This window comes from Mesocricetus auratus, unplaced genomic scaffold (genome assembly GCF_017639785.1).
Source record: "Mesocricetus auratus isolate SY011 unplaced genomic scaffold, BCM_Maur_2.0 Super-Scaffold_15014, whole genome shotgun sequence".
NCBI lineage: Eukaryota > Metazoa > Chordata > Mammalia > Rodentia > Cricetidae > Mesocricetus > Mesocricetus auratus.
In genome coordinates this window covers 15,689,472-15,712,418 of record NW_024429186.1, presented here as the reverse complement: position 1 = coordinate 15,712,418, position 22,947 = coordinate 15,689,472, and the positions used below count along the sequence as shown (strand labels likewise).

Genomic DNA, 22,947 nt, shown 5'->3' with positions numbered 1-22,947 from the left:
CCTGTCATTTCTCTCTGGGTTGAGTTCACTGACAGAAAAGTAAAATAAAATAAAAAGACAGCCTTGAGTTCCAGCTACCAAAAAGGCTAAAGCAGAAGGATCACCTGAGCCCAGAGGTTCAAAGCCACCTTGGGCAACCTTGGGACCTGTTATCAAAGCAAAACAAACAAGTAGCAGAAACGCTGCAAAAGTAAGGAAGAGCATGGCGTGGCAGGGCAGGGAGTAGTCTATGGCTCTCCCACCATGGCATGGCTCTCTGCAGCGCATTCAGCATGGCGCTTAGGCTATCTAGGACTCAATGAGGCTGTATCGTGTAGATTTGGTTAAAAATTTTTCTTCCTTTTTTCTTCTCTCTCCTTCCTTCCCTCCCTCCCTCCCTCCCTCCTTCCTTCCTTCCTTCCTTTCTTCCACTGTAGTTGAATTTTCTTTTGGGCCACCAGCTAACAAATAACAACACAGAAGACTTATTAATTTGAAAGCTTGGCCTTAGCTTAGGCTCATTCCCAACTAGCTCTTATAACTTAAATTAACCTGCTTCTATTAATCTACTTTCTACCGTGTGTGTGTGTGTGTGTGTGTGTGTGTGTGTGTGTGTGTGTGTGTGTGTGTGCATTTAGTGTTTAACCTCTCTTTCATTCTGCATGTCCGATTTGCTAAGTCCGATGGGCATCTCTGCCTTTCTCCCTCCTCTTTCTGCCTGGAAGTCCCGCCTATTCTCTCCTGCCCAGCTATTGGCCATTCAGCTTTTTATTAGACCAATCAGATGCCTTAGACAGAGTCACATCTTTACAGTGTACAAAAAAGATTATGCCCCAACATTCCTTCTTCCCTTCCTTCTTTCCCTCCTTCCTTCCTTCCTTCTTCCCTTATAAGACAAGGTCTCACTATCTTCATTGTGTAGCCTTGGCTCCAGACTCAATATGTCAATATGTAGACAAGGCTGACCTTGAATTTAAAGAGGTCCACACCCATCAGCCTTTGCCTCCTGAGTACTGGAATCAAAAGTGTGCTATACCAAGCTGGACTGAGCAAGTAAGTTGATTTTATGATAGGAGCACACCCTGGGAATGAGAAGGTTAAGTAAAGAAATGCATGTGGAGGGTCCCAGTGTGCCTGGTTGTGAGTGCCCTGCACAAAGGACCCGTGAAGAGACCGCTGCTGTTGCTTCTCCCGGCACACTCAGTGACCCCACACTCTTACCCAATGTAGGGTGCAGGCATCAAAGACACAGATGTTGGTTTGAACAAGAGCCTAACTGGGTTGGGGAGAGGGTGGAAGACAGGAGGGTGAAAGCAGAGAACTGTATATAGACACCTGGAAGGATTAATATAGATATGCCTAGACTATAACAGAGTTGTGTTTGATAAAGAAACCACAAATTTAAAACACCATAAGATAAAGGGCTGGGAAGATATCAGTTGGAAAGGGACTTGCCCCACATGCATAAGGACCTGAGTTCAATTCCCCTAGAGCCTATATTAAGAAAGTAAAAGATTCCATACATGGTGGTATGTTTTTGTAATCCCAGCACTGAGGAGGCAGAGGCAAGTAGGCTCCCTGAGGCTCTATGGCCAGCCGGTCTAGTAGAATCTGCACACTCCCTGTCCAATGAGAGACTCTGTGTTGTGGAATATTATTTTTTTTAAAGATTTATTTGTTTATTTATTATGTATGCAGCATTCTGTCTTCATGTATCCCTGTGGGCCAGAAGAGGGCACCAGATCTCATTATAGATGGTTGTGAGCTATCATGTGGTTGCCGGGAATTGAACTCAGGGCCTACTGGAAGAGCAGTCAGTGCTCGTAACCTCTGAGCCATCTCTCCAGCCCAGGAATATTATTTTAAGTGCGTAAAGATGTGTTTCTGCTTTTTGTTAATGATGCAAAGACACGTTACATTTGTTTGGTTAAATAAAATTAACCTGGGGTCAGGAGGCTGAGTCAGCAATTAGCTGACAGGGAGTGGTAGGAAGGAACTAAGTGTATCGAGGGTCCTTGAGTGGAGGTTGAGCAGAAGTCCAACCCTTTTTTCGGGTTGATGCAAGAGAGAAGGTTAGCTATTTGCTATTCAGCCTCTCTCAGCTAGGAAGATTTCACCTGAGCCTTTGAATCCCAAGTCCTATAGAAGGATCGAGATTTAGACAAAGCTTCCTTTAGCTGCTGTGATAGAGCCAGTGCCTGAGGGAACAGAATCCTGCCTGGCTGCAGCCTGTGCAGCTGAACCACTGCTGGTAGCTAAGGAGTTGCAATTGCCGGTTGGCACAGCAGTTGCTTAAGGTACAGCCACTGAACTGAATGAAAAACAACACTGTCTCCCCTAAAATAAGATGGAAGGGCTGGAGTGATGGCTGTGAGTTGAGCACTTCCTGAGAACTCGGGTTCCACTCCCAGCACCCATGTCAGGTGGCTTCTTAAGCGTCTATAACCCAAGCTCCGGGCCATCCAACACAACTGGCCTCCATAGGTCCCTGCACTCACACACACATACCCCCACGCAGGTACACACACCTGCATGTATGTTACTAAATTCCTTCCCAGGGGTTAGATGGGAGCAATGTCTACCCCTTCTCCCAAAGTCTCAATGACAAATCAAGGCACAGTTCCGTGAAAATTCACTCTGGGGAACCAGTGAGTTTATTGGGCTTCCTTATAGAACATGGGTGGGGACAATTACAGGGCTATGGGTGCTCTTCCTCCAACTGGTGCCTGGCCAGCATCGCCCAGAAATAATATAAGCTTCCCTGTAGTCATACAGATGGAAGGAGGACTCCACACACACTCCAGGAGTCCCCAGCGGATATATACTCTAATCCCAGGCCTTGCCTTACATTTAGAAGTGGAAGGAGCAGCGGATACTGAGTTGAGGGTCTTCTGCCCTTCTCTACCCCTCTTTTGGGGAGTGCAAACAATCATCAGACACACCTGGGATGATCATTTACAAAGGGGGCACAGCTGAATTCCTCCAGATGACAGTTGCTTGACTTAGAGCACATTTAATTATAATAACACAATAATCAAAATCTTTTTGCTTTTTTTTTAAGACAGGGTTTCTCTGTATGGTCCTGTCTGTCTTGGAACTCACTCTATAGACCAGGCTGGCCTCAAATTCAGAGATCAGCCTGCCTCTACCTCCCAAGTGCTAGTATTAAAGGCTTATGCTACCACACCTGGCAAATAAAAATAAATCTTAAAAAATAAAAATAACAAGTGAAAAGAAATAGAAGAAAACGCCTAAGTTGCCCTCTGACCTTGACATAAGCAACACAGGAGCACATACATCTCAACACATGCACACCATACAATGAAAAACACATTATACATACACCACACCAAATGTACCAGCCATCCTAGCTTTGTGCTATGGCACACTAGGATGTGTTTATTGTTTCCTCCAGTGGGGCTGCCACTCGATTTGGCTGTCCAGTATCATGAGGGTGTGAGACCACCTCTCACCAGACCAGGAAAAGAGCAAACAGTTTCCAGCCAACATGATCACGTTTAACCACAGTGAAGGAGAAACACCTGAGTATCAGAGCCTACTAAAATGGTTATATTCCATGTACCACCCTTCTTCCCACAACACCTGTAGTAGCTCTGCTGGGGGTCAAGGGCTGGCAAACAAATCTTCGAATGATAAATATTCCTTGTTTGATGTGTTTGATGTTCAGTAATAATGAGCTTGTACACAGAGTGTGTCACCTACACCTGGCTCAGTTGTGTCTTCTACACAGACCCACAACTCCACAGTCACGCTCAACCATCCTGAGCATTCACTCATTCAGCAAGCATTACCTGGGTGACTGTCAACCCACTGATTCATGCCTTGGAAAGAGGTAAAATATTATTTAGGAACTAGACAGGCGCAGACAATGTAACTTAATGAGGCTGGACGCCTGCGTCCTAAGCACCTGTCCTCTGATGTTGAGAGAACTACACTTGTGTGAGCTCCTTGATTAATTAATGAGGGACATCTAATCTTCCAGATTTCAATTTGCAGTTTTGTTAAAAGTCTTTCTGTCTTGCAGGGGTGTGGGAGTAGAGAGGTGCCTTAGTCCTGCCGCACCTAGATGGGACAGACTTAGTAGACTTCTAGGGGAGGCCTTACCCTCTCCGTGGAGCAGATGGGAGGGGGGAGCGGGAGGAGAGGAGGGAGGGGGAAGTGGGATTGGAATGTAAAAATAAATTAATTAAAAAGAAAAAAAAACAAAAAGCAAAGTCTTTCAGTCTTTACAAACCAGGACCGGCTTCCCTGATTAGGCTAACTCCTTTGCCTGTTAAAAGCACTCTGTGTCTTTAAAATGGGGGCGGCCTCCTGTCAAAGGGGCCCCAAAACATGGGCTGAAGGCGAGTGGAGTCCCACCCACTTTCTGTGACGTCCCGCGTCCCGGCTTCTGATTGCAGGCTTCCAACGTCAATCGCGGGGAGTGCGTCTTGCTGGAACACAGTGGAGGTCTGCGCTCCGGTCTGAGGGGCGGTCGGGTGTATTCTGCGCTCGCCCCACACCCGCGAGGCCCGCGCCGCCCGACCCAACGGCGGAGCCGCCCAGCGCCTCCTGTGGCACCCGCTCCCTTCTCGCTGGAGCGGGACGTGGCCCGACGGCTCCGGTCACTATGGTCAGTGGTCGCGGGACGGGGAGGGGGCGCCGCCAGGGCTCGTGTGCGTGCGCGCGGTCGGGCGCGAGGCTCTGCCCTTTCCATCCTCGGGATGCTGAGCTCCCGGGGTGTGCCTCGCTGTCCCTTTGGGAACCTGCAACCGGGAGATCCAACCCAGACCGAGCCCTGCTGCCTCGTGTCCACTCCAGGTGACCCCCAGGCGCCTCTTCGAAGTCCCGAGGCATGTGCCTGGCCGGGGCGGGATGGGGCGCCTCCGGGTTATGGTCTCCACTCTTTGTTTAGTACTCCTGCGGACAGCTTGCAGTCCACCCATCGCGAACTTAGCTACTACAGACCGACTCTGCCCCAACAAGTCAACCCCAGGGACAACATATCTGACCACCCGGGCAAGTCTTAGGGCCACTTGGACTTAAGCTCCGTTTCCTAATGGCAACAGGTCTGTGGAGTCAGGACAGGAAGAGGCCGGCCCCAAAGTATGAAGAATGAGTTAGGAGTCCAGGCAAAAACGATCTAGAAGAACCTCCCATCTGAGCAGAGTAGGCCCAGGAGACTCTGGGCTGGTCAAACTTGGTCAAACCCCGGGCTTGAGCAGGTATGGGGAAAATGAGGTCAGGCAGGGAGAAAGCTGGTAGGGATTGTGATGGCGAGACAGCTGGGACTTGACCCCAAGCCTCTGGTCCGGTGTTCTGTGTTGCATCAGCCCACACCCAGGTTGCCATGGGGTCAGGTCTCCAACAGGGGATTGAGTATGTTAGCTGCCCTATACTTTTCAACCTCCAGCAAAGGACTCTAAGGAATCTGACTCTATTATTAGTGCTGCAGGTCAGCTTGGGCTCGCATAGCTCTGGGCTCAAGCTCTCACACCTGCTTGTTTTTGTTTTGTTTAGTGATGCTGGGTTTTGAATCCAGGGCTTCATGCATGTTAAAATAAGGCTAGAAGACGGGCGGTGGTGGCCCACGCCTTTAATCCCAGCACTCGGGAGGCAGAGGCAGGCGGGTCTCTGTGAGTTCGAGGCTGGGCTGGACCGACAGCCTCCAAAACAATACAGAGAAACCCTGTCTCGTAAAAACCAAAAAAAAAAAAAAAAAAAAAAAAAAAAAAAGGCTGGACTTAGGAACTACACCCCCAGTCTCTCACTTCCAGTCTGAAGTGTCCCAATGGCTGCTCTGAGGACCCTGTTTTGTTTTGTGTGTGTGTTTGGGGAGGGAGCTGGTACTCAATTAGGACCTTTGGAATCCAGAAGATGGGTAGTGTGGTCCCTGGTTCTTTGGGCTTGCCCTTCACCCCACATTTGGGTCACTATTTTGGGTTGCTGCAGGGCTAGGGTCTGAGTCAAACCTGTGCCGAGGGTCGATGGACAGCCAGGCATCTTCCAAACCCTCTTCCTACTGGGGTGTGCCCAGAAACGGGGGAGGGAAACTACAAGTTCCAGTTTCCTGTTTGCTCTTGGTACCCAGGTGATAGCCTGCTCTGCTGCTCCTGAAAAGTGGTCCGGGCATTTCTGCATCACCTGCCAGGGAATAGAGCTATTGAAATGATAGTTTTAGCCATGCAGAAGCTGGAGGCTGGTAGCCGACAGTACACCAGGGCAGTAGGGGCTGGGACTTCAACTTCTCTCCCTTACTGTGTAACTGGATCTGCCCTGAACCCAGGAGACCAGCAGCTGGGACCCAGCAACTCCCCCCCCCCCCCCGGGAGTTTAGGTGCCTTGGAGAGATAATAGTCAAGAACCTTCAAACAGGACATTTGTCTGGGAGTCACAGGGGCAGAGCTAGTGACTGTTTACATGGCATTTTTATTATACACCTATTTGTGTCGGGCACCTTGCTACATCCTGGGACCCATGGTTGATTTATATTAATGTTGTTAAATGTTAGTTGAGGCTGCCAGGTGTGGGGCTAGAAGAAGAGACTCTGTCTTTGGAATGACAGCATTTCCTCTATTTCCATGTAAAAGTCAAGGGGCTGAGCTTGAAGGTGGGTCCCAGACAGAAGGCACAAAGTCCTCGGTAGTCAGGGCTGCAAATAACAAGCGATACGTCACTCTCACTACAAGTGCTTTTGCTCTTGGGGGTTGAGAGTGAGTGTTGGATATAAGCATAACCACAGGGTCCTATCGCTTTCTTCTGTCGGGCATTCAACAGAATGGGGCAGTGGTAAGAAACACATGATACCTGCCTTGTCCTGGAGTTTATGTCTGTGGGCTAGGTCTTAGCCGATGAGTTACTGACATGACCTGAGCGTCTAACAGAGACCTTGGGAGCATGGCACGTTCCACTGGTGGGGAAGCCAGGCCCTGGAGGCTGTAGGGAAGTATTCCGAAGGATTGGGGAAAGAGTACCTTGCAGGTATCAGGATGATAGACTTACAGGCCTTGGGACATGGTCAAAAGTGGGCTTTATGGGAAGAGTAAGCAGCTGATTTAGATGCAGGGAGACTAGAGGAGCCCAGAGTAGTAAGTCTGGAAAATTGGACGGGATCTGAGTGTTCTGTACAGAGCTTTGCATGCTGGGCAGCAGAGTTTTGGTTGTGTTCACATGAGGGAACTGTAACATTTTTGATGAATATGAAACGGTTTCTGGCTCTCTCTCTCTGATGCTGGGTCGTGGGTGGCCAGCTGGAGTGAGAGGCAGGCTTGTTCATTCCGTGTGCCCACCAGGTTACTGCGGCACAGCTCTCCAGCAGGATAGAGCCATAGGCACGGGACTTGTTTGCTGGTGAGTCTGGAGGCTGAAGTCCCCGCTGACGGTGCAGGCAAGGGCACACACCCTCTGAAGGTGTCTGGGAATGTTCTATCCCTGGCTTCCTCAAACTTCCAGGAGTGGCTCTGACTGGTGACACTGGAACCCATCTGCAGATGGCTCTCCCCTATACATGCGTTTGCACTCCTCTTTTAATAAGGAAATCTGTCATGGGACTGGTGACCCACCCTGCTCCATTGTGACCTCATCCTAACTAATTATATCAGCCGTGACCAGATTCCAAAGTAAAATTGCATTCTGAGGCCTGGAGCCAGGGCTTCAACAATCCCTCTTGCAGCACCCCGGGATATGTCTTTAGAACACATTCCAGCATTCCAGGAAGTGGAGATCCAGCCGTGACAGATGATGAGTCCCTACCTTTGTGGGGCTGGCATTGGATGGGGGGAGGCGTCTCTGCAGAGGTGGCATCTCCCAAGTCCTCTAAAGAGGCAGAGAGTCACCCAGGAAGAAGCATGTGTCCTGTTGGAGGGCGGGGCAGCCACTGTGGCTGGAGACCCTTGGTGTACAAGGGCCAGATGGGAGGTTGACAAAGATTGAGCAGACAAGCCAGTGGAGGGCTTGAAGAGGTTTCACACTGCCACAACAATGTCATAGACTGGGTGATTTATCATGGCCGGACATTTATTGGCTTCTGCTTCTGCAGGTGGCGGGGTTAGGCCATCATCAAGGCACTGGCCTCTGGTGAGGGCCCACACATCTTCTTGCTGTGTCACAACATGGTAGGGAGAATGCCCCTCCCTGTGGTACTAATCCTTTTATGACAGGGGAGTCCCCAGACTTAGTGACCTCTGGAAAACTGTCACATTGGCAGTTTAATTGCAGCTTGGTTTAGAGGGGACATTCAAACAGTAGCTTTCTCCCCCCTCCCTCATCTCCTGTTCTCTTCACATACAAAATGCATTCATTCTATCCTGGCAGTCCCCAGAGTCTTCCCTTATTACAGCGCAATCAAGTGTCCAGAGGCCAGGGCCATTACAGGCGAGCCAGGCAGAGGTGAGACCCAGGCCAGGGTCCTGACACATCCTGCCGGCTGAGGGCCTGTCACCCAAGTGTCATGGGGGGCAGGCCTGAGACAGACATTCTCATTCCCAGAGTGGGGAGTCGGCCTGAAGTAAGGCAGAAGTCCTCCTATGTGAGTCCAGCACCCAAGTCAGCAAACCGAGTTAGGTCCTCTGCTTCCAGAACAGTCTTTGGCTCTGTGCTGCCTCCGTGCCACTTGGGTGGCTCTTGGAACTGCCCACCCCAGGGATTCACTGCGCTCAATGTAGGCAACAGCTCATGACAGCCATACTACATCCGCATGGCCTTCTCTGCTGTGGGCATCACCCTAGTAGGGACTCTGCCTGGTCGCTCTGGGCCCCCGCACTGTGCACTGCACCCCAAGCTCTGACATTCTGCAGGCCTCAGGGCCAGCCGTGAGGACTCTGCCAAGGCCACGGCTTTGGCCACTAGAGTTGCAGCCCTCCCTGTGCCCTGCCACAGCTGGCCATACAGGAGATGTGCCGTCCTGATGGAAACGTGCCCTCTAGGAATAGCCCGCCTCCAAGATCTCTGCTGTGTTTGGGGGGCCTTCTACCTGCTGTCTCCCCGAGTGGCACTTAGCTCCCTTCTTTCCTAATTTCTTCAGCGAGTGGCCAGCTGCTGGGCCACACCTTTGGTATGCGGATGACATTTCTCCCTTTTGCATGGTCAGCTGTGAGTTTTCCAAGACGTCCATCCTCTTCCTTATACTCCCATCTTTACAGCATTCCTCTCCTCTCGCATTTTAGTAGATGGCGTTACAAGAAGCCACACCACAGCCCCAATGACGCCGCTTGAGGTCCCGCCATCCCAGGTGTCAGAACTCGGGCATCTGTCTGTGCTGGCCCGTCCTTGGGGTTCTGACAGGATACACCCTCAGCTGCAGCCACTAAGAACACCACCTGTGCATATTTGTTTCCTTTTAAAATTGCCCTGCCCTCTCCCATCCTTCTCTCTCTCTCTCCCCTCTATTGTTGCTCCTCGTTCCTCTCTCTTACTGCTCCTGTCTCAGAGGCCAGTCTCCCCCCCCTTCTCTTTCCACTTTTTATGATCCCTTTCCCTAGCAAAACAAGCAAAAAAAAAAAAAAAAAACCCTCTGCTTGCACCCTGTTGCATGTCGTCTTTCTCCTGTGTGCCGCTCTTCTTAAATTACAACACCGGGTCCTTCCTGGTGTTGTAGTTCATTTTCTTAAGTTCTGTTTTCCCATTTAGCCCTGGAGCAAGGACACCCTGCAGCCAAGTTCTTTGCCACTGGAGGACGCGGCCCTTCCTTCCAGCAGTCTCCAGTACTTCATCCCTCACTGCCATCCGAGGCTACATCCTCACGGTCTTTTCTGTGCCGGTTCCTGCCGGCGTTCTCACACAAAGTCCTCGAAGACTCTTGCTTTCCCTTCCCTCTGCTTTGTCTTGCACAAACCGAATCGCCCTCCGTGGTCTGTTCCCAGCTTCAACCGGCTTCTCCAGCATTCACCTGGGAAGAGTCCCAGCAGTGCCCACTCCCCTTCATGCCTTCAGGTATTTGTCATGGCAGCTCGTGCTCCTGGTTCCTGGCGATGCCTTAGCCTGGTTGTGTTGCTGTAGTGGGTTATCACTGGGCCGTTTATAGCAAACAGCCTTATCAGGCTCACAGCTTGAGAGGCTGGGATGTCCTAAGATGAGGTCCCAGTCTCTGGCCAGGAGCTTCTTGCTTTATTTCCACCATGGTTTGGCCGAAAGGGGCTAGAGAAACTGAGTCAACACTGGATACGATCCATGGCTGGCGTTAGTCCAGTCCCTGAAGGTAGACACTGCCTTTTGATACTGTGACATTGGCAGTTACACTGAGCAGTGTTGGGGGAACAAGCATCAAGCCTAGCAGAGAATACTGAGGGAAGGCCCTGCCTGTTAAGCAACCTGCACTGTCTGCTTGTGGACAACGTGGGGCCAATTAGGGGTGGAGGCCTGGAGGTCCCCGGGTAGAGTGCATTGCATCATATCCTTGTGGGAGATGGAGAGGGCTCTTGGGCCAGACCCAGGAACAGGTAGAGCAGGGTGGGGACAGTGGAGGAGGGCTCCTGGATTTGGGGGTATATTCTTGGGGTGAGGTGTAACCTAGGGGCTCGAGAAGCCTGGGGGGACAAATGAGGCAACAGAGTAATTAAGGGGTAAATGAATTCAAAGAGCCCCATAGATGTCTGAGAGGTTGCCAGTGGTTTGACGCTGGAGTCCTAGGGAAAGGTGAGGCTGGAACTGAGATCGGGTGGGTGGCTGCTAAAATATGTTACGTAAGTTCATGCTATCTGAGGGAGGCAGGGAGCAGCTTCAGGAGCTCTGAAAACAGCCAGCAACTAAGATAAGGGGCTGGGGCCCCACAGAGATGGGTCATGTAGTTAGCTGAGGAATTGTCATATCCTGTTCCCTGGCACCTATGGACGTATTACCCTGGCCAGAGAGGTTCTGAAGTGTGTCTCAGTTAAGGGGCTGAAGTGAGACATCACCCTTAGTTAGTAAGGTGCAGTGAGGTCACCACCAGGGTCCTTACAAGAGTGAGGAAGTGCAGGCCCCAGTAAGGGGACCATGGGAAGGAAGATGAGAGGAAAGAGAGCCATTCACTGTGGAAGTCAGACACCTTTAACGTGTGTGTGTGTGTGTGTGTGTGTGTGTGTGTGTGTGTGTGTGTATACATGCCACGGAGTGTGTTGGGGGTCAGAGGGCAACCTGCAGAGTCACCACACGGGTTCCAAGGATCAAACTCAGATAGTGCCCCTACCCGCTGACCCATGTCCCCAACCCCAGGCAGCCTTCCTGAACTCAGGGAAACAGCCTGCAGAGCAAGCAGCAGAGTCCACAAAACCCCTGCAACCCAAAATCACCGCCTGTCCCCAGCTCAGCTTTAGATGGAGGAGGCTGAACTTCTCAGTGCCAACTGCAAAACAGGAAAGTGGTCATGTTCTGTTACACCGTGATTGTCCTCGGGTGTTAGAGCAGGAACGCGTCCTCCAGGGAGACAGGTGTGTCCCCGTCATGTCCTGTCCCGTGTCCCGCCCCCCCCCGTTTCAGTGATCTTTGGCTTAACTCACCTCATCAAAAATGGGCTTGTGGACATTCCACAGGTGTGTCCATCCATACATATGTGTGTGTGTGTTTGTATATGTATAGATACATATGCATATAATATATACTCATCTATAGAGATAAAATGAGAGACTTTTTTTTAGGTATATGTATGTGATGTATGCCTGTGCATGTGTTGGCATATTGCGCCTGTGTACATGTATATGGAGGCCAGAGATTGACATCAGACACCTTCCTTTATTAATTTTTTAACATGTGCACATGTGTGTAGTGTGCATGTGAACCTGCTTCATACGTGTGAGCACATGTGCACATGGATTGGTATGCACATATGTAGTACATACAGATGCTGGACGTTGACGCTGGGTGGTTTCCTCAGTCACCATGTATTTAGGGAAGATCTCTTCCTGAGCCTGGAGTTTGTCAATTCCAGGTAGTCTAGCTAGTCAGTTTGTTCCTGAGTGCTGAGATTACAGGTAGTTGCCACACTGCCCAAATCTTAAGTGGGTTCTGGGGATGGGACTCCACTCCTCACTCTTGTGTAGCAAGCACTTAGTTACTGAGCCCTCTCCCCGGCCCCTCTAGTTTTTTGTTTGGTTGTTGTTGGGTTTTTTTTTTTTTTTTTTTTTTTTTGGTTTTTCGAGACAGGGTTTCTCTGTGACTTTGGAGACTGTTCTGGAACTAGCTCTTGTAGACCAGGCTGGTCTGAACCCACAGAGATCCGCCTGCCTCTGCCTCCTGAGTTTTCGAGACCGGGTCTCCTCATTGAACCTGGAGCTCACTGATTAGATATAGTGGCGAGTCACCAAACTCTGGAGATCTGAGTGTCTCTAAATGCCCCTTCCCTTGCTGAGGTCACAGGGGCGTGGCTTTTTACATGGGAGCTGGGTCACAGCACTCAGGCCCTTATGCTTAAGCAGTAAGTTCACTGCCCACTCAGCCACCGTCCCAGCCCCCAGGTACACTTATAGTGTCATTGGGACTCCAGGTCAGCAGGTAGGACCAGGGATCAAGCCCTGGTGGCCTCTGGCAAAGACTTGAGCCTTCCGGAGGAGAGGTTGGGCTCTGAACCTGCTGTTGTCAGGTGAGGCTGGATTTTCCTGCTCTTCTGGGTGTCTTGAGGTCAGGCTGTGTGGTGAGTGATGGCTTGGGGGCCTGGTTGGTGAGTCAGCCCTGCCCAAACTGCCTGCCTAGGGGAAGATGACAGCCTGCTGGGCCTGGATGTGTGCATGCTCAGATGTACTGATAGGATGGCTGGTGGGTAGCTGGGGCTTGTAGGCAGAGGAGTGCGCTGAGGCCTGGCTGTGGAGCTGCTCAGTAGCCTCACCTCACCGCTGGAACTGTTGGCAAGTGTGGGCGATGCCTGCCTAGCTAATTAATTAGCATCTATTTGCAAACCAGCAATTAAAGAGCCAGTGTCTTGCCTGGTTAGGTCTGACAGGACAGTCCAGCGTGCCCTGTCTGTTTCCCTTTTCACCATAACAACCTGGAATTCTTCAGCCAGGGTTTAAAAGCAAACACCGGTTAAAGTCAGCCAAGGTCAAAAACTGAGCATTGTTCCAGATTCCTGGACTAGTAAACCGATACTGCCCTTAGGATCTTCCTGGAGTTGAGGCTTGTCTCACCCAGAATGTTGGTGGGTTTGGGTGGAGACTTGGGTCATTCTGGAGGTGTTTTAGGGACTTGAAATGCCAGGGTAGAAACCTGCTTGTCACTAGGGTGCCCATGTATACACTTGGGAGCCTAGAAGTCAACCAACCTGCCTTCCTTCCTCCCTCTCTCCCTCCCTCCCTCCCTCCCTCCCTCCTTCCCTCCCTCCTTCCCCTAGACAGTCTCACAGTCTATGCTAGCTTCAATTTCACCATCCCCTGCCTCAGCCTCTTGGACGCTAGGATTACAGGCATGTGCCACCATATCCAGCTATGGCTGGTTTTTAAATAGTATTGAGTAAAGTTAAAAATTATCTCATAGTATCTGTAGTATAATATGTATATAAATGTTTTTCTAAATCTATTAAAATAGAAAAATATCTCATCTCTAGTCTGATTCACTAAGACAGAAAGTAGAGACATGGTTTCCAAAGATGGGGGTGGGGGGGGAGTGGGGAATACTTAAGGCTACAGAACTGTGTACATAAAAATGGCTAAAATGGTATGTTTCACATTATGTACATTTTTGCCACCATACTCAGTGTTATAGTTACACACATAGTGTCAACAAAGTTGGCTTGGCCTAAGGTTTTTAAAACTTGTGAATGAAACGGAGCCATCTCAAGCTGCAAGCCAGAGGTGTGTGGATCTTTGAGAGAGACTAGGAACTGGAAAGGGCACGAGGAAGAAGCTGGTATCTTTTTGGCACAGGCAGAAGACTCGAAGGAGGTGGCGTGGAGGCTGACTCACCCCTGCAGTGGTGGGCTTTGCTTTCTTGTGTGCAGAGCTGGGACGAACCCAGGGCCTTGCACGTGTGCCAGGCAAATTCTCCACTGTTGAGCCACACCCCCAGCCTGCTGACTCCTTTTAATGGCTGCGCATAGTGTCACTTAGGAACTGTTCCTTGATACCCTGCAGTATGTATCCCAGACTGGCAAGGCTCTTGGAGACACTGAACTCCTACAGGATCTCTGGGGGGCTGCATAGCCTCTGGGTAAGATGGCCCAATGCTGCCCTGGACAGGACATTCGTTTGTGGTCTGGCAGAGGAGTCCTTTGGGCTCTGGAGTCTGGGCTGTGGTCTGGCACTCTGGTGTGTTTGAACTTCACACTGCGCTGCATTAATCACATCCTAGCTCCAACCACCTGACCTTAATGGTCACCTCACAAGTGTGTTGTAATAACTAAGATAATGAGGATATACCAGCCTCTGTTCAGTGCTCGGCACATAGCAGGTGCCCAGTAATGGCACCTGTCACCGTTTCACACATCGTAGGGCTGAGGGTAGCAGTGGATCCTCAAACCATCCTCATGTTAGCTTTCAACCTCTGGTCACAGGATGGCTGCTGTAAAGCAGCCATTGCGTCAGCATCTCTGCTCTTTTTATCCCACACCAAACCTTTCCCAGAAGCTCCAGTAAACTTTTATGGGCTGAGGACATGCAAGTTTGGGCCCTCTAGCTAATCAGATTGTCCCAAGGATGCCCTGTACCAACCTCCTGATAGCTGGGATTACGGGTTGCCCATTTAGCCCGAATGTGTATACTGGGGACCTGAACTCTGGACCTCGTACTACCAAGGAAAGTAGTTTATCTACTGAGCCATATCACCAGCTACAGAACCTTATTATTAGATGGAAACTCTTTATGTGGGTCAAACAACACTTTAAAGAACAATCTGTGTGTGTGTGTGTGTGTGTGTGTGTGTATATGTGTGCGCGCGCCCATGGGCACTCCAGTGTGTATGCACACACATGCACATACCACTGGCACAAGTCAGAGGACAACTTGTCTCCTCAACCATGTGAGATCCTGGGGTCAGTCTCAGGTGGTCAGCAATCTGAGCCATCTGCCCAGCCCAGCCTTTCTATTTCACTCTGCAGACAGCAGTGTTCCCGGGGGTCGGCTGGTGGCAACAGCGCTTGGCCCTTGGCTGAGCCCCGCCCCCTGAGCACTCTCACCCCAGGCCTGGTGAAAAGGCACGGGCGGGGAACTAACTGCCCTCCTAGATCGGTGGCATCCTCGGCAGTGTCTCTACCCTGCTTGCTGAATCCTTCCAGGGCTTGGAGACCCTGGTTCCCCACAGGCACATGCTCAGGCTTGGTTCTGGCCTTGGCCAGAGCTGGGCAAAACCAGTAGGCGGTGTGCAAAGATGTTCCCCTTGCCCCAGCCCTCGTGTAAACTCAGGTCATACACCTTCCAGTGCCACATGGGGTCACCTCACAGCTAACCCTTACCCTGTAGGTTTACTGGATTTTGTGTAGCGATGGGGTCACCTCACAGCTAACCTTTACCCTGTAGGTTTACTGGATTTCTTGTAGCGATGGGAATACCCCTTTATTGGGAGCATGTGATGCCAGACTTGACACAGGATGCATGTTCAGGAATTGGGGAGGGGGGAATAAAGGGAAGAATGAATAAGTGAATGAATGAATGAATGAGGTGGAAACATACTCCAGCATATTAAGTCTGAGGTATTAAAATTATAAGGTCAGTTCTTTATAACCAGGATACTTGATGACAGTGCCAGTCCTGCTTGTCCCTACCCTGGGACCAGGACAATCCAGGCAGGCCCCTAGGATGCTGGTCACATGCTCACACATCCCTTCCTAGTGGAGGGGAACATGTTCTGGGCCGTGTAACTGGTTGTTTGGAGACTATCAGTTCCAAGAGCCCCATGGTGTTTTTGAGGCCGGCTTATTGTTTCTTCTTTCTCTTTCAGAGTGAAACATCTTTCAACCTAATATCAGAAAAATGTGACATCCTATCCATTCTTCGGGACCATCCGGAAAACAGGATTTACCAGAGGAAAATTCAGGTGGGGCGGAGGGCAGACAGACCATGAGCCTAAACAGAAGGGGTGGAGGTTGGGAGTAAAGGAGGGGGCAGCTTATGGAAGGCATGGAGCTCAGTCCAGGTTCCTGGGCAAACTGAAACACCTGTAGACCACTGGGGCATTGGGTATTTACCTCAGAAAGAGATCCTTTCCCTATGGGAAACCACACATTTTAAAGCTAAGCACTGTACTAAGTGCTGGACTGACTTGCTTGAGTCTTTTTTTATGATTCTGTGTGGCAAATATTTGTTATCCCCACTTGACAATGGAGGCCACATAGCTTCTGAACTGCCGAGCTGGGTCTGATCTCATCACTGTTATACTAGGGACCTCTCAGGACAGGGCCATCGCTGAGAAGCTGCAGGGTCACTCCCAGGGACACAGAGGATGAAGAAGCGAGATCCCCAGTCTGTGGTGCACATGGCAGATGGCTAGGTCTTGGATGACGCTGCTCTGCAGTCTTGTGGACCCCTCCTGCAGACCCCGCAGACACAGCACAGTGCCAGGGCCATTTCTTCCTATGAGAGCCTCCTGAGGCAGGAGGAAGTGGGCAGCTCAGGGTGACCCTGGTCTCCTGAGGTCTGCATGTGACCACAGGAAGCACATCCAGCAGGACTCTGGGTTGAGGACAAGTCAACTCTGTGTTCACTTAGCCTCCCAGAAGCTAAGGGGGACACTGTCCCCGACCAGCCTCTTCAGGTGACCCAGAGAAGCCCTATGCCTTCTTGTTGCTGGGGCTTTGCAGTCCTTTGAAAACCAGACTACCTGCAAAACCCTGACTACTGTTCTACAAGACAGAGGCGCTCTAGGCCACTTCAGAGGGATGCTGGGAGCAGGACTGAAAGGGTGGGTGGCATGCCACTCCTGACAAGGTTGAGAAACATTTACAGCACTTCTGGTGCTGTTGAGTGCTCTGCAGTCTCCCTGCCACACACATACCACATTCAGCTGCCAGCTTCCTCCAGGAAGCCTTCCCGATTGTCGGGAGTCTGGAGTCCATGTCTCTAACCCAGCTCATGGTCTCATTTTGCCACCTTCCCTGACTGAGGGCTGCCCAGTGCCAGGGGGCTGACTGACGCTGTGTGTCTCACATTCCAGTCTGTGTCTGTGTATTGGATGAGGGTGGGGGCGCTGAAGGGAGGGAGCTACGGCCAGGCCAGTGGCTGGCACACACCACTGCCGCCACCGCTGAGGTTCACGCGTCCTCTTCTCCCCTTAGGAACTCAGCAAAAGATTTACCTCAATCCGAAAGACCAAAGGGGATGGGAACTGTTTCTACAGGGCCTTGGGCTATTCCTACCTGGAGTCTTTGCTGGGCAAGAGCCGAGAGATCCTCAAGTGAGTGGGGCCTGTGTAGACACACTTCTGTTTCTCTGGGCTGCATCTGCCCTGGACCAGGGTGTGTGGGGGGAGGGGGGTGGCACCGAGAGCTGCCTGGTAGAGGCAGAGCATGCCAGGAAACCTAGCTGGCCACTGTCATAGTGTTGATGGCAGCCCAAAGGCTGAGGGAAGGGGTCAATAGCTTGTCTGGTATTTCCCTCAGCACTGCCTGAAGGCATGGCTCACCAACACTGGGTAGCCACTTGGTATTTACTGTAAAAAAAAGATAAGAGGAGGTGTGGAGGTACACATACAGTAAGATGGTGTAACAGGAGGAGGAGGGAGGAAAGAGAAAGGAAAAAGAAAGAAGGAAAAAAAGACAAAAGGAAGAAGCATGTTCCTGCTGGCCTCGGTTGTGTGTGCGAGTGTGTGTGTGAGAGAGAGAGGAGAGAGAGGAGAGCGAGCATGTGAGCAGGGCACACAGCCTTTCCTTCCACTGCATTGATGGGCAGCTGCTTTTACCAAGCCATTTGGCCGGCCCTTTATCCTGATAGTGAGTGCAGCCCAGTGCCAGGCTGGTCCTGAAGTTAATGAAGAGCTGCTTTACACGGTGGTCTGGGCAGACTCCTCACCACGCCCACTAGGGCCCTGTGGCAGGAGGGGGCTATGCTCTATGCATCAGAGTGGGAGCAGAAGCCTTGGGGCTGGGCTTGGGTCAGGGAGGCCTGACCTGACTGGTGCAAGCTGTTGTGAGGACTGGTTTCTAGCTACTCCACATAACAACCAGAACTGAGATCTGAGGGACAGAAAGAAATGCACTCTGGGATCCATGGCGTTCTCACCTCACCTCACGTAATACTCCCCAGCCACTTAGAAGCAGCGAGTACTAAACAGGACACTGAGCTTTGAGTGGTTTTATTTTTTAGTTTTAAAATTAGATTTATTTATTTTATTGGGTGTTTTGCCTGCAGGCATGTATTGTGTCCCACGTGTCCTCAGTGCCAGAAGGGGGCATTTGCTCTCCTGGATCTGGCGTTATGGACGGTTGTGAATTTGTGCTGGGAATCAAACCAGGATCCTCTGCAAAAATATGTTCTTAATACGGAGTCCGCTCCCCAGCCCCATTCTTGGTTTTCAGTACGCTTTATTTCTGTGTACCCTTACACCATTTGGATTTTAGTAAGGGATGCTAATTCTTTAAGTACCAGGCCATTAGCTTAAGGGAGGGGGGGAAAATGCAAAGAGCTGGACATAACCAGAGCAGATAATGAGAAGTGCAGCCACAGGGACAGGAGCCTTTGAAAGGGAATTACCATGTCCAGGGAGTAGGCCGTGACTGCCTCAGTTTCTTCATCTGAGAAATGGAGTCATCTACAGCAAGGAGGGCAGCAGGTCATCATGGCTACATGTGGAGTGCTTTGAAATGTCACGAGGCTGGTATGGACTGGACAGTTGCCGGTCACAGCAACACCAAGTAAGTGTTCCCCCTGCGACCGTCAGGTAAACATCAGGTCTCCTCCCCTCTAGGTTCAAAGAGCGTGTGCTACAGACCCCAAATGACCTTCTGGCTGCCGGCTTTGAGGAACACAAGTTCAGAAACTTCTTTAATGCTGTGAGTTCACCTGAGCCACACTGGCCTTCCACAAGGGCAGAGCAGACAGGAGCAGGCAGGATGGAGGTCTTCAGTCCACCCAGAGCTGTGCAGTTTTGTTCTTAGTCCTCCTACCTGGGGCTGGAGCACGGCCATGTCCTGCTTGTTGGGGACATGTGGGTGGAGGGGACCTCGGTCTGGAGGACTGTCAGCGTCGTCCTGCCATTCCGAGCGCATGTATGGTGGAGGAGACTTGATGCTGGGCCCCTAGATGTGCCTCTGCGCTCCAACACTACGGCTTGCAATCTCAGAATGAGCTCTGAGGGGGCCGTGGGGCGGGGGACAGGTGCTTGCTGGGGTCTGTTCTGATGGTGGCAGCGTGAAGTTTTACAGTGTGGTAGAGCTGGTGGAGAAGGACGGCTCGGTGTCCAGCCTGCTGAAAGTGTTCAATGACCAGAGCTGCTCGGACCGGATCGTGCAGTTCTTGCGCCTGCTCACATCAGCCTTCATTAGGAACCGAGCTGACTTCTTCCGGCATTTCATTGACGAGGAGATGGACATCAAAGACTTCTGCACTCACGTATGTCCCTAGGGTCGTAGCCCCAGCCTGGGCTTGGCTTTGCCTGTCTCTTACACATGCCAGGACCCTGCAATGTCAACTAGCAAGGTTTGCACCTGGAGGCATCCTCCATGAGTGGCCTGAGCGCCAAGGCTTGAGCAAGCAATTGCATTCCCATGGGAATCTCCTATCTGGAATCTCAGGACTTGGGACTGCTCTGCTGGTAAGCAGCAGCAGAGTGGCAGCTCCTGTCACATTAACCCTAAGATGGGCTTTTGTTTAGAAGGAGAGGCCCACATGTAAACAAGTGGACAGTTATAGCTATTTGGGTTTTTTTAATTAGGAGGTACTGGGCCCTAAGTTGGACGGCACTACCAATAGGCACAAGAGCAGCTGGCCTCTCTGAGGTACCTGCCACCATCTCTGCCTCCCTGTTGTGTCTGCAGCATTAGGACTCACCCACTAATACTTGGAAGCCTTTGAGGGCAAGGTCCTTTTCGTTCTGAGTTCTGCTGCTAGCCTGAAAGGTTCCTCCCCTTTTGCACATTCCTTAAAGGGTCTGGACTAAAAATGGTTCAGGTTCATTTTCTGCAAGCCCTGTAGTCTCTGGCTGTGTTGCTTCCATGACAGGTGGGTATCAGCACTTGGGCTCACGTGTGCTTGGGAAGAACCTCCCCCCCCCCCAGCACAGGTGACCATGATCCTGAGGGCCAAGGGCTTCACTCACCCTTCCCTCCCTCCTAAGTGTTTCACTCTGGCATTGTAGGAAGTGGAGCCCATGGCCATGGAGTGTGACCACGTCCAGATCACAGCCCTGTCGCAGGCACTGAACATTGCTCTGCAGGTGGAGTATGTGGACGAGATGGACACCGCTCTGAACCACCACGTGTTCCCTGAGGCTGCCACCCCTTCTGTTTATCTGCTCTATAAAACATCCCACTACAACATCCTTTACGCAGCTGAAAAACACTAATTTTAGGCCATTCTGGAGCCTGTAATCTAATGGACTGCATTCTGAATGGGACATTCGGCCTTGGCGATTTTTTAATTGATTTAGACAACTAGAAACATACAGCCTTTTGGGTAAAGCCACTGAACTGAGACCTGTGCCCACTATGGACTGTCATGACTTAATAGGAATTTTAGTATTTATTTTGATAGATGATGTAATGCCTGCTAACTCTGGACCAGAAAGCCAGGAACTCTATCTATGTATCCATCTACTGTAAGAACCTCGTTGGACCTATTTATTTATCCGGAAGAGGTTCCTGGCAGTGTTGACATGCCGCTGTGTGAAAATGAGGAAATCTGGTGTGTCCTCACCAGGGACAGTGGCCTTCATACGGGAAAAAAAGCTCAGGTCAGCTGTCACACTCAGGTGACTCACCAGACCCATGAAGAGTCCAGCCCTGCTATGTATGTTGGGTGTATAATGGTAGACAATGTCTGATGAATGTGAGGGGCTTGTGTGGAGTTTCATTCATGATGGCTGTGCTTTCCCATCCATTTAGGGGGGGAGGGAGAGGGGTGGAGAGAGAGACCATGAGAGAGAGAACGTGAGAGAGACTTTTATACCAAAGTCCAGAAAAGGGTTTTAGCCTTCGGCATGAAGCTCAGGTTGTGAGGTCCTTCTGCCTCAGGGCCACGACTCCTGACTTTGGAGGACAGGCCCTTCGGAGTTCCGCTGTCAGCCCCACCTGGATAAGGCTTGACAAAGCCGAGGGCCTGTACCTGAGTCAGTGTGTTCTTGTCTGGGACCGGGGAGCTGCATCAGCTCCTCATCCCCAGTGAATTCTAGAAGTGGGGTCTAGGTAGTCAGCTGGGTAGGGGTGTGTGCAGCATGGAAACAGGGAGGGCAGAGCACAGAGTCTGCAAGGTTCTTCAGTTTTCCCCAGCCCAGCTTGGTAGGCAGCTAGGCATAAAAGAACAGACAAGCCATACAAGTTGGCAGCAGGAACGAAAGTTCCCAATGCTGGCAGTAGCCTATTCGTCGGCACGTGCCCCTTAACAGCCTCCTCACTCACCTTGCTGCCTCAAGAGCTTCAGGAGTCCACCCGAGGACACTGGGAAAATCAGCCTCCAGCTGGGCTGAGGCACTAGCTAGCCTTGCCTTGCTCTGTAGGATAGCCATAGAACTACCATTGGTACCCTTCCTTGGGGGCAAGGCTCCCCTCATGTTTCATTCTGCAGGGCTTAAGACTTGTGGTGCTACTGTGAGGGTCTGCTGACAGTCTGCACACAGAACCAGAAGGATCTGAGTCTTAAACAAATCTCAGATCTGTATCTTTTCTTTTGCTTGGTATAAGCCAAAAGCACCCAGATGTCTGGGCAGTGTGGGAACCAAGGCCAACATTTAGATCCAAGGGCCCCAGCTAAGTGAGTCTGTCACTGACACAGGAGTATAAATGTAGCCTTCATCTTTGGATTTGTTAAGTGTCCCACCCTGATCTGGCTAAGAGTGTTGTGGTCTATGACAAGTACCCCGGAAGAGCAGGCACTGATTTCCGTGACTATCTTCAGCCAGACTATTCTTCACTTGTAGGCTGAATGGGCTGCTCCGAGGAGGTTAGAAGGGTCTGGGGACAGGACAATGGGGACTTGGGTTCCCTGGTTAGGCTACAGCAACAAGTCATGCTACCACGCCCACTTTCTGAATGACTCCTGCACCCTACAACCCCTCTTTCTAGACAAAGCACTGCAAGTACAGGGGCTTAAGAGGTCACCCTTGTGAATGCTTGTGCATGCCTCACTTGCCCAGAGGGGACAACTAGTAGGGATAGAAACAGAGCAGTGTACCTGCTCTGATGTCCTCCTGAAACAGACGCAACTCTGCTGGGGCCAGCTGCCCAATTTCAGTTCTCAACTGAATGAGCTTGGCCAAGCCACTTCACTTCAGACTTTGGAATCAGAGAAGCCTGCCTCAGAAGTGAATGGTCTAAGTATGAACCACAGGGAACAATGCGACAGGTCTAAGAGCCAAGTATACAGCCAGCCTGGGACAACGGGGCTTGGGGTTCAGTGAGTGCCCAAGCCAAGCCCTACATCTTCCTTTAGATGAAAACATCTTCGTAGCATTAAAAGTTTCTATAACAACTTTCAGCCTGGCCTGTTAATGTTGGTTAGTGGTTACGTAATGACACCTTCTCACAGGCCACTCATGAGTGGACTGTGCTGGGAAGGAGGCAGGAAGCTGTGTTGACTAAAGCCTCGGCACACCAGTGGACAGATGGGCTTTGCACACTGGCCCCATCCTATCAAGGGTGTGCAGAGCTCGGAGTCTGCTTACCAACTCCACTGACATCTCACAGCATCATTGGAGAGTGGAGGCCACTGGGCGATCTTTGTTTGCTTTGTCCTTTTAGCCAGGTCAGAAGTAGACAGTGCGGTCACGGGAAGGGACCGACCTGGAGGTGCTGGGTCAGAATAGTAGAACTCACTCAGATGGAAAGTGCCCCAAGTTACCAACTCTCATCTGGCTATTTACCACTAAATGTCTACTTTCTCAACTACAAAAAAAGGGTGGGATGTTAAGATACACCATGACTTC

At 50.9% G+C, this 22,947-nt stretch overlaps 1 protein-coding gene across 3 annotated transcripts; it reads left to right on the top strand.

Moving 5' to 3' along the window:
- The first annotated feature begins 4,374 nt into the window (after positions 1–4,374).
- Otub2 (OTU deubiquitinase, ubiquitin aldehyde binding 2) lies at positions 4,375–22,499 on the top strand. Of its 3 annotated transcripts, XM_021226179.2 has the most exons (7): positions 4,375–4,612; positions 9,607–9,909; positions 15,817–15,912; positions 17,150–17,268; positions 18,778–18,862; positions 19,227–19,421; positions 20,167–22,499. In XM_021226179.2, the coding sequence occupies exons 1-7, from the start codon at positions 4,610–4,612 to the stop codon at positions 20,371–20,373; spliced, it is 1,008 nt and encodes a 335-aa protein (XP_021081838.1). In that variant the 5' UTR covers positions 4,375–4,609; the 3' UTR covers positions 20,374–22,499. The 3 variants fall into 3 exon arrangements, with proteins under 3 accessions (XP_021081838.1, XP_005068426.1, XP_021081839.1); XM_005068369.4 differs by lacking the exon at positions 9,607–9,909 and having other exon boundaries at positions 4,402–4,612; XM_021226180.1 differs by lacking the exons at positions 4,375–4,612; positions 9,607–9,909 and adding an exon at positions 4,689–4,832.
- Positions 22,500–22,947: the final 448 nt, after the last annotated feature.

Excerpts from the sequence above, each read along its gene's own strand:
- Otub2 (XM_021226179.2), top strand. Across the intron at positions 9,910-15,816 it reads ACTCCCCTTCATGCCTTCAG|AGTGAAACATCTTTCAACCT; the intron begins GTATTTGTCATG and ends TTTCTCTTTCAG. Across the intron at positions 15,913-17,149 it reads TTTACCAGAGGAAAATTCAG|GAACTCAGCAAAAGATTTAC; the intron begins GTGGGGCGGAGG and ends TTCTCCCCTTAG.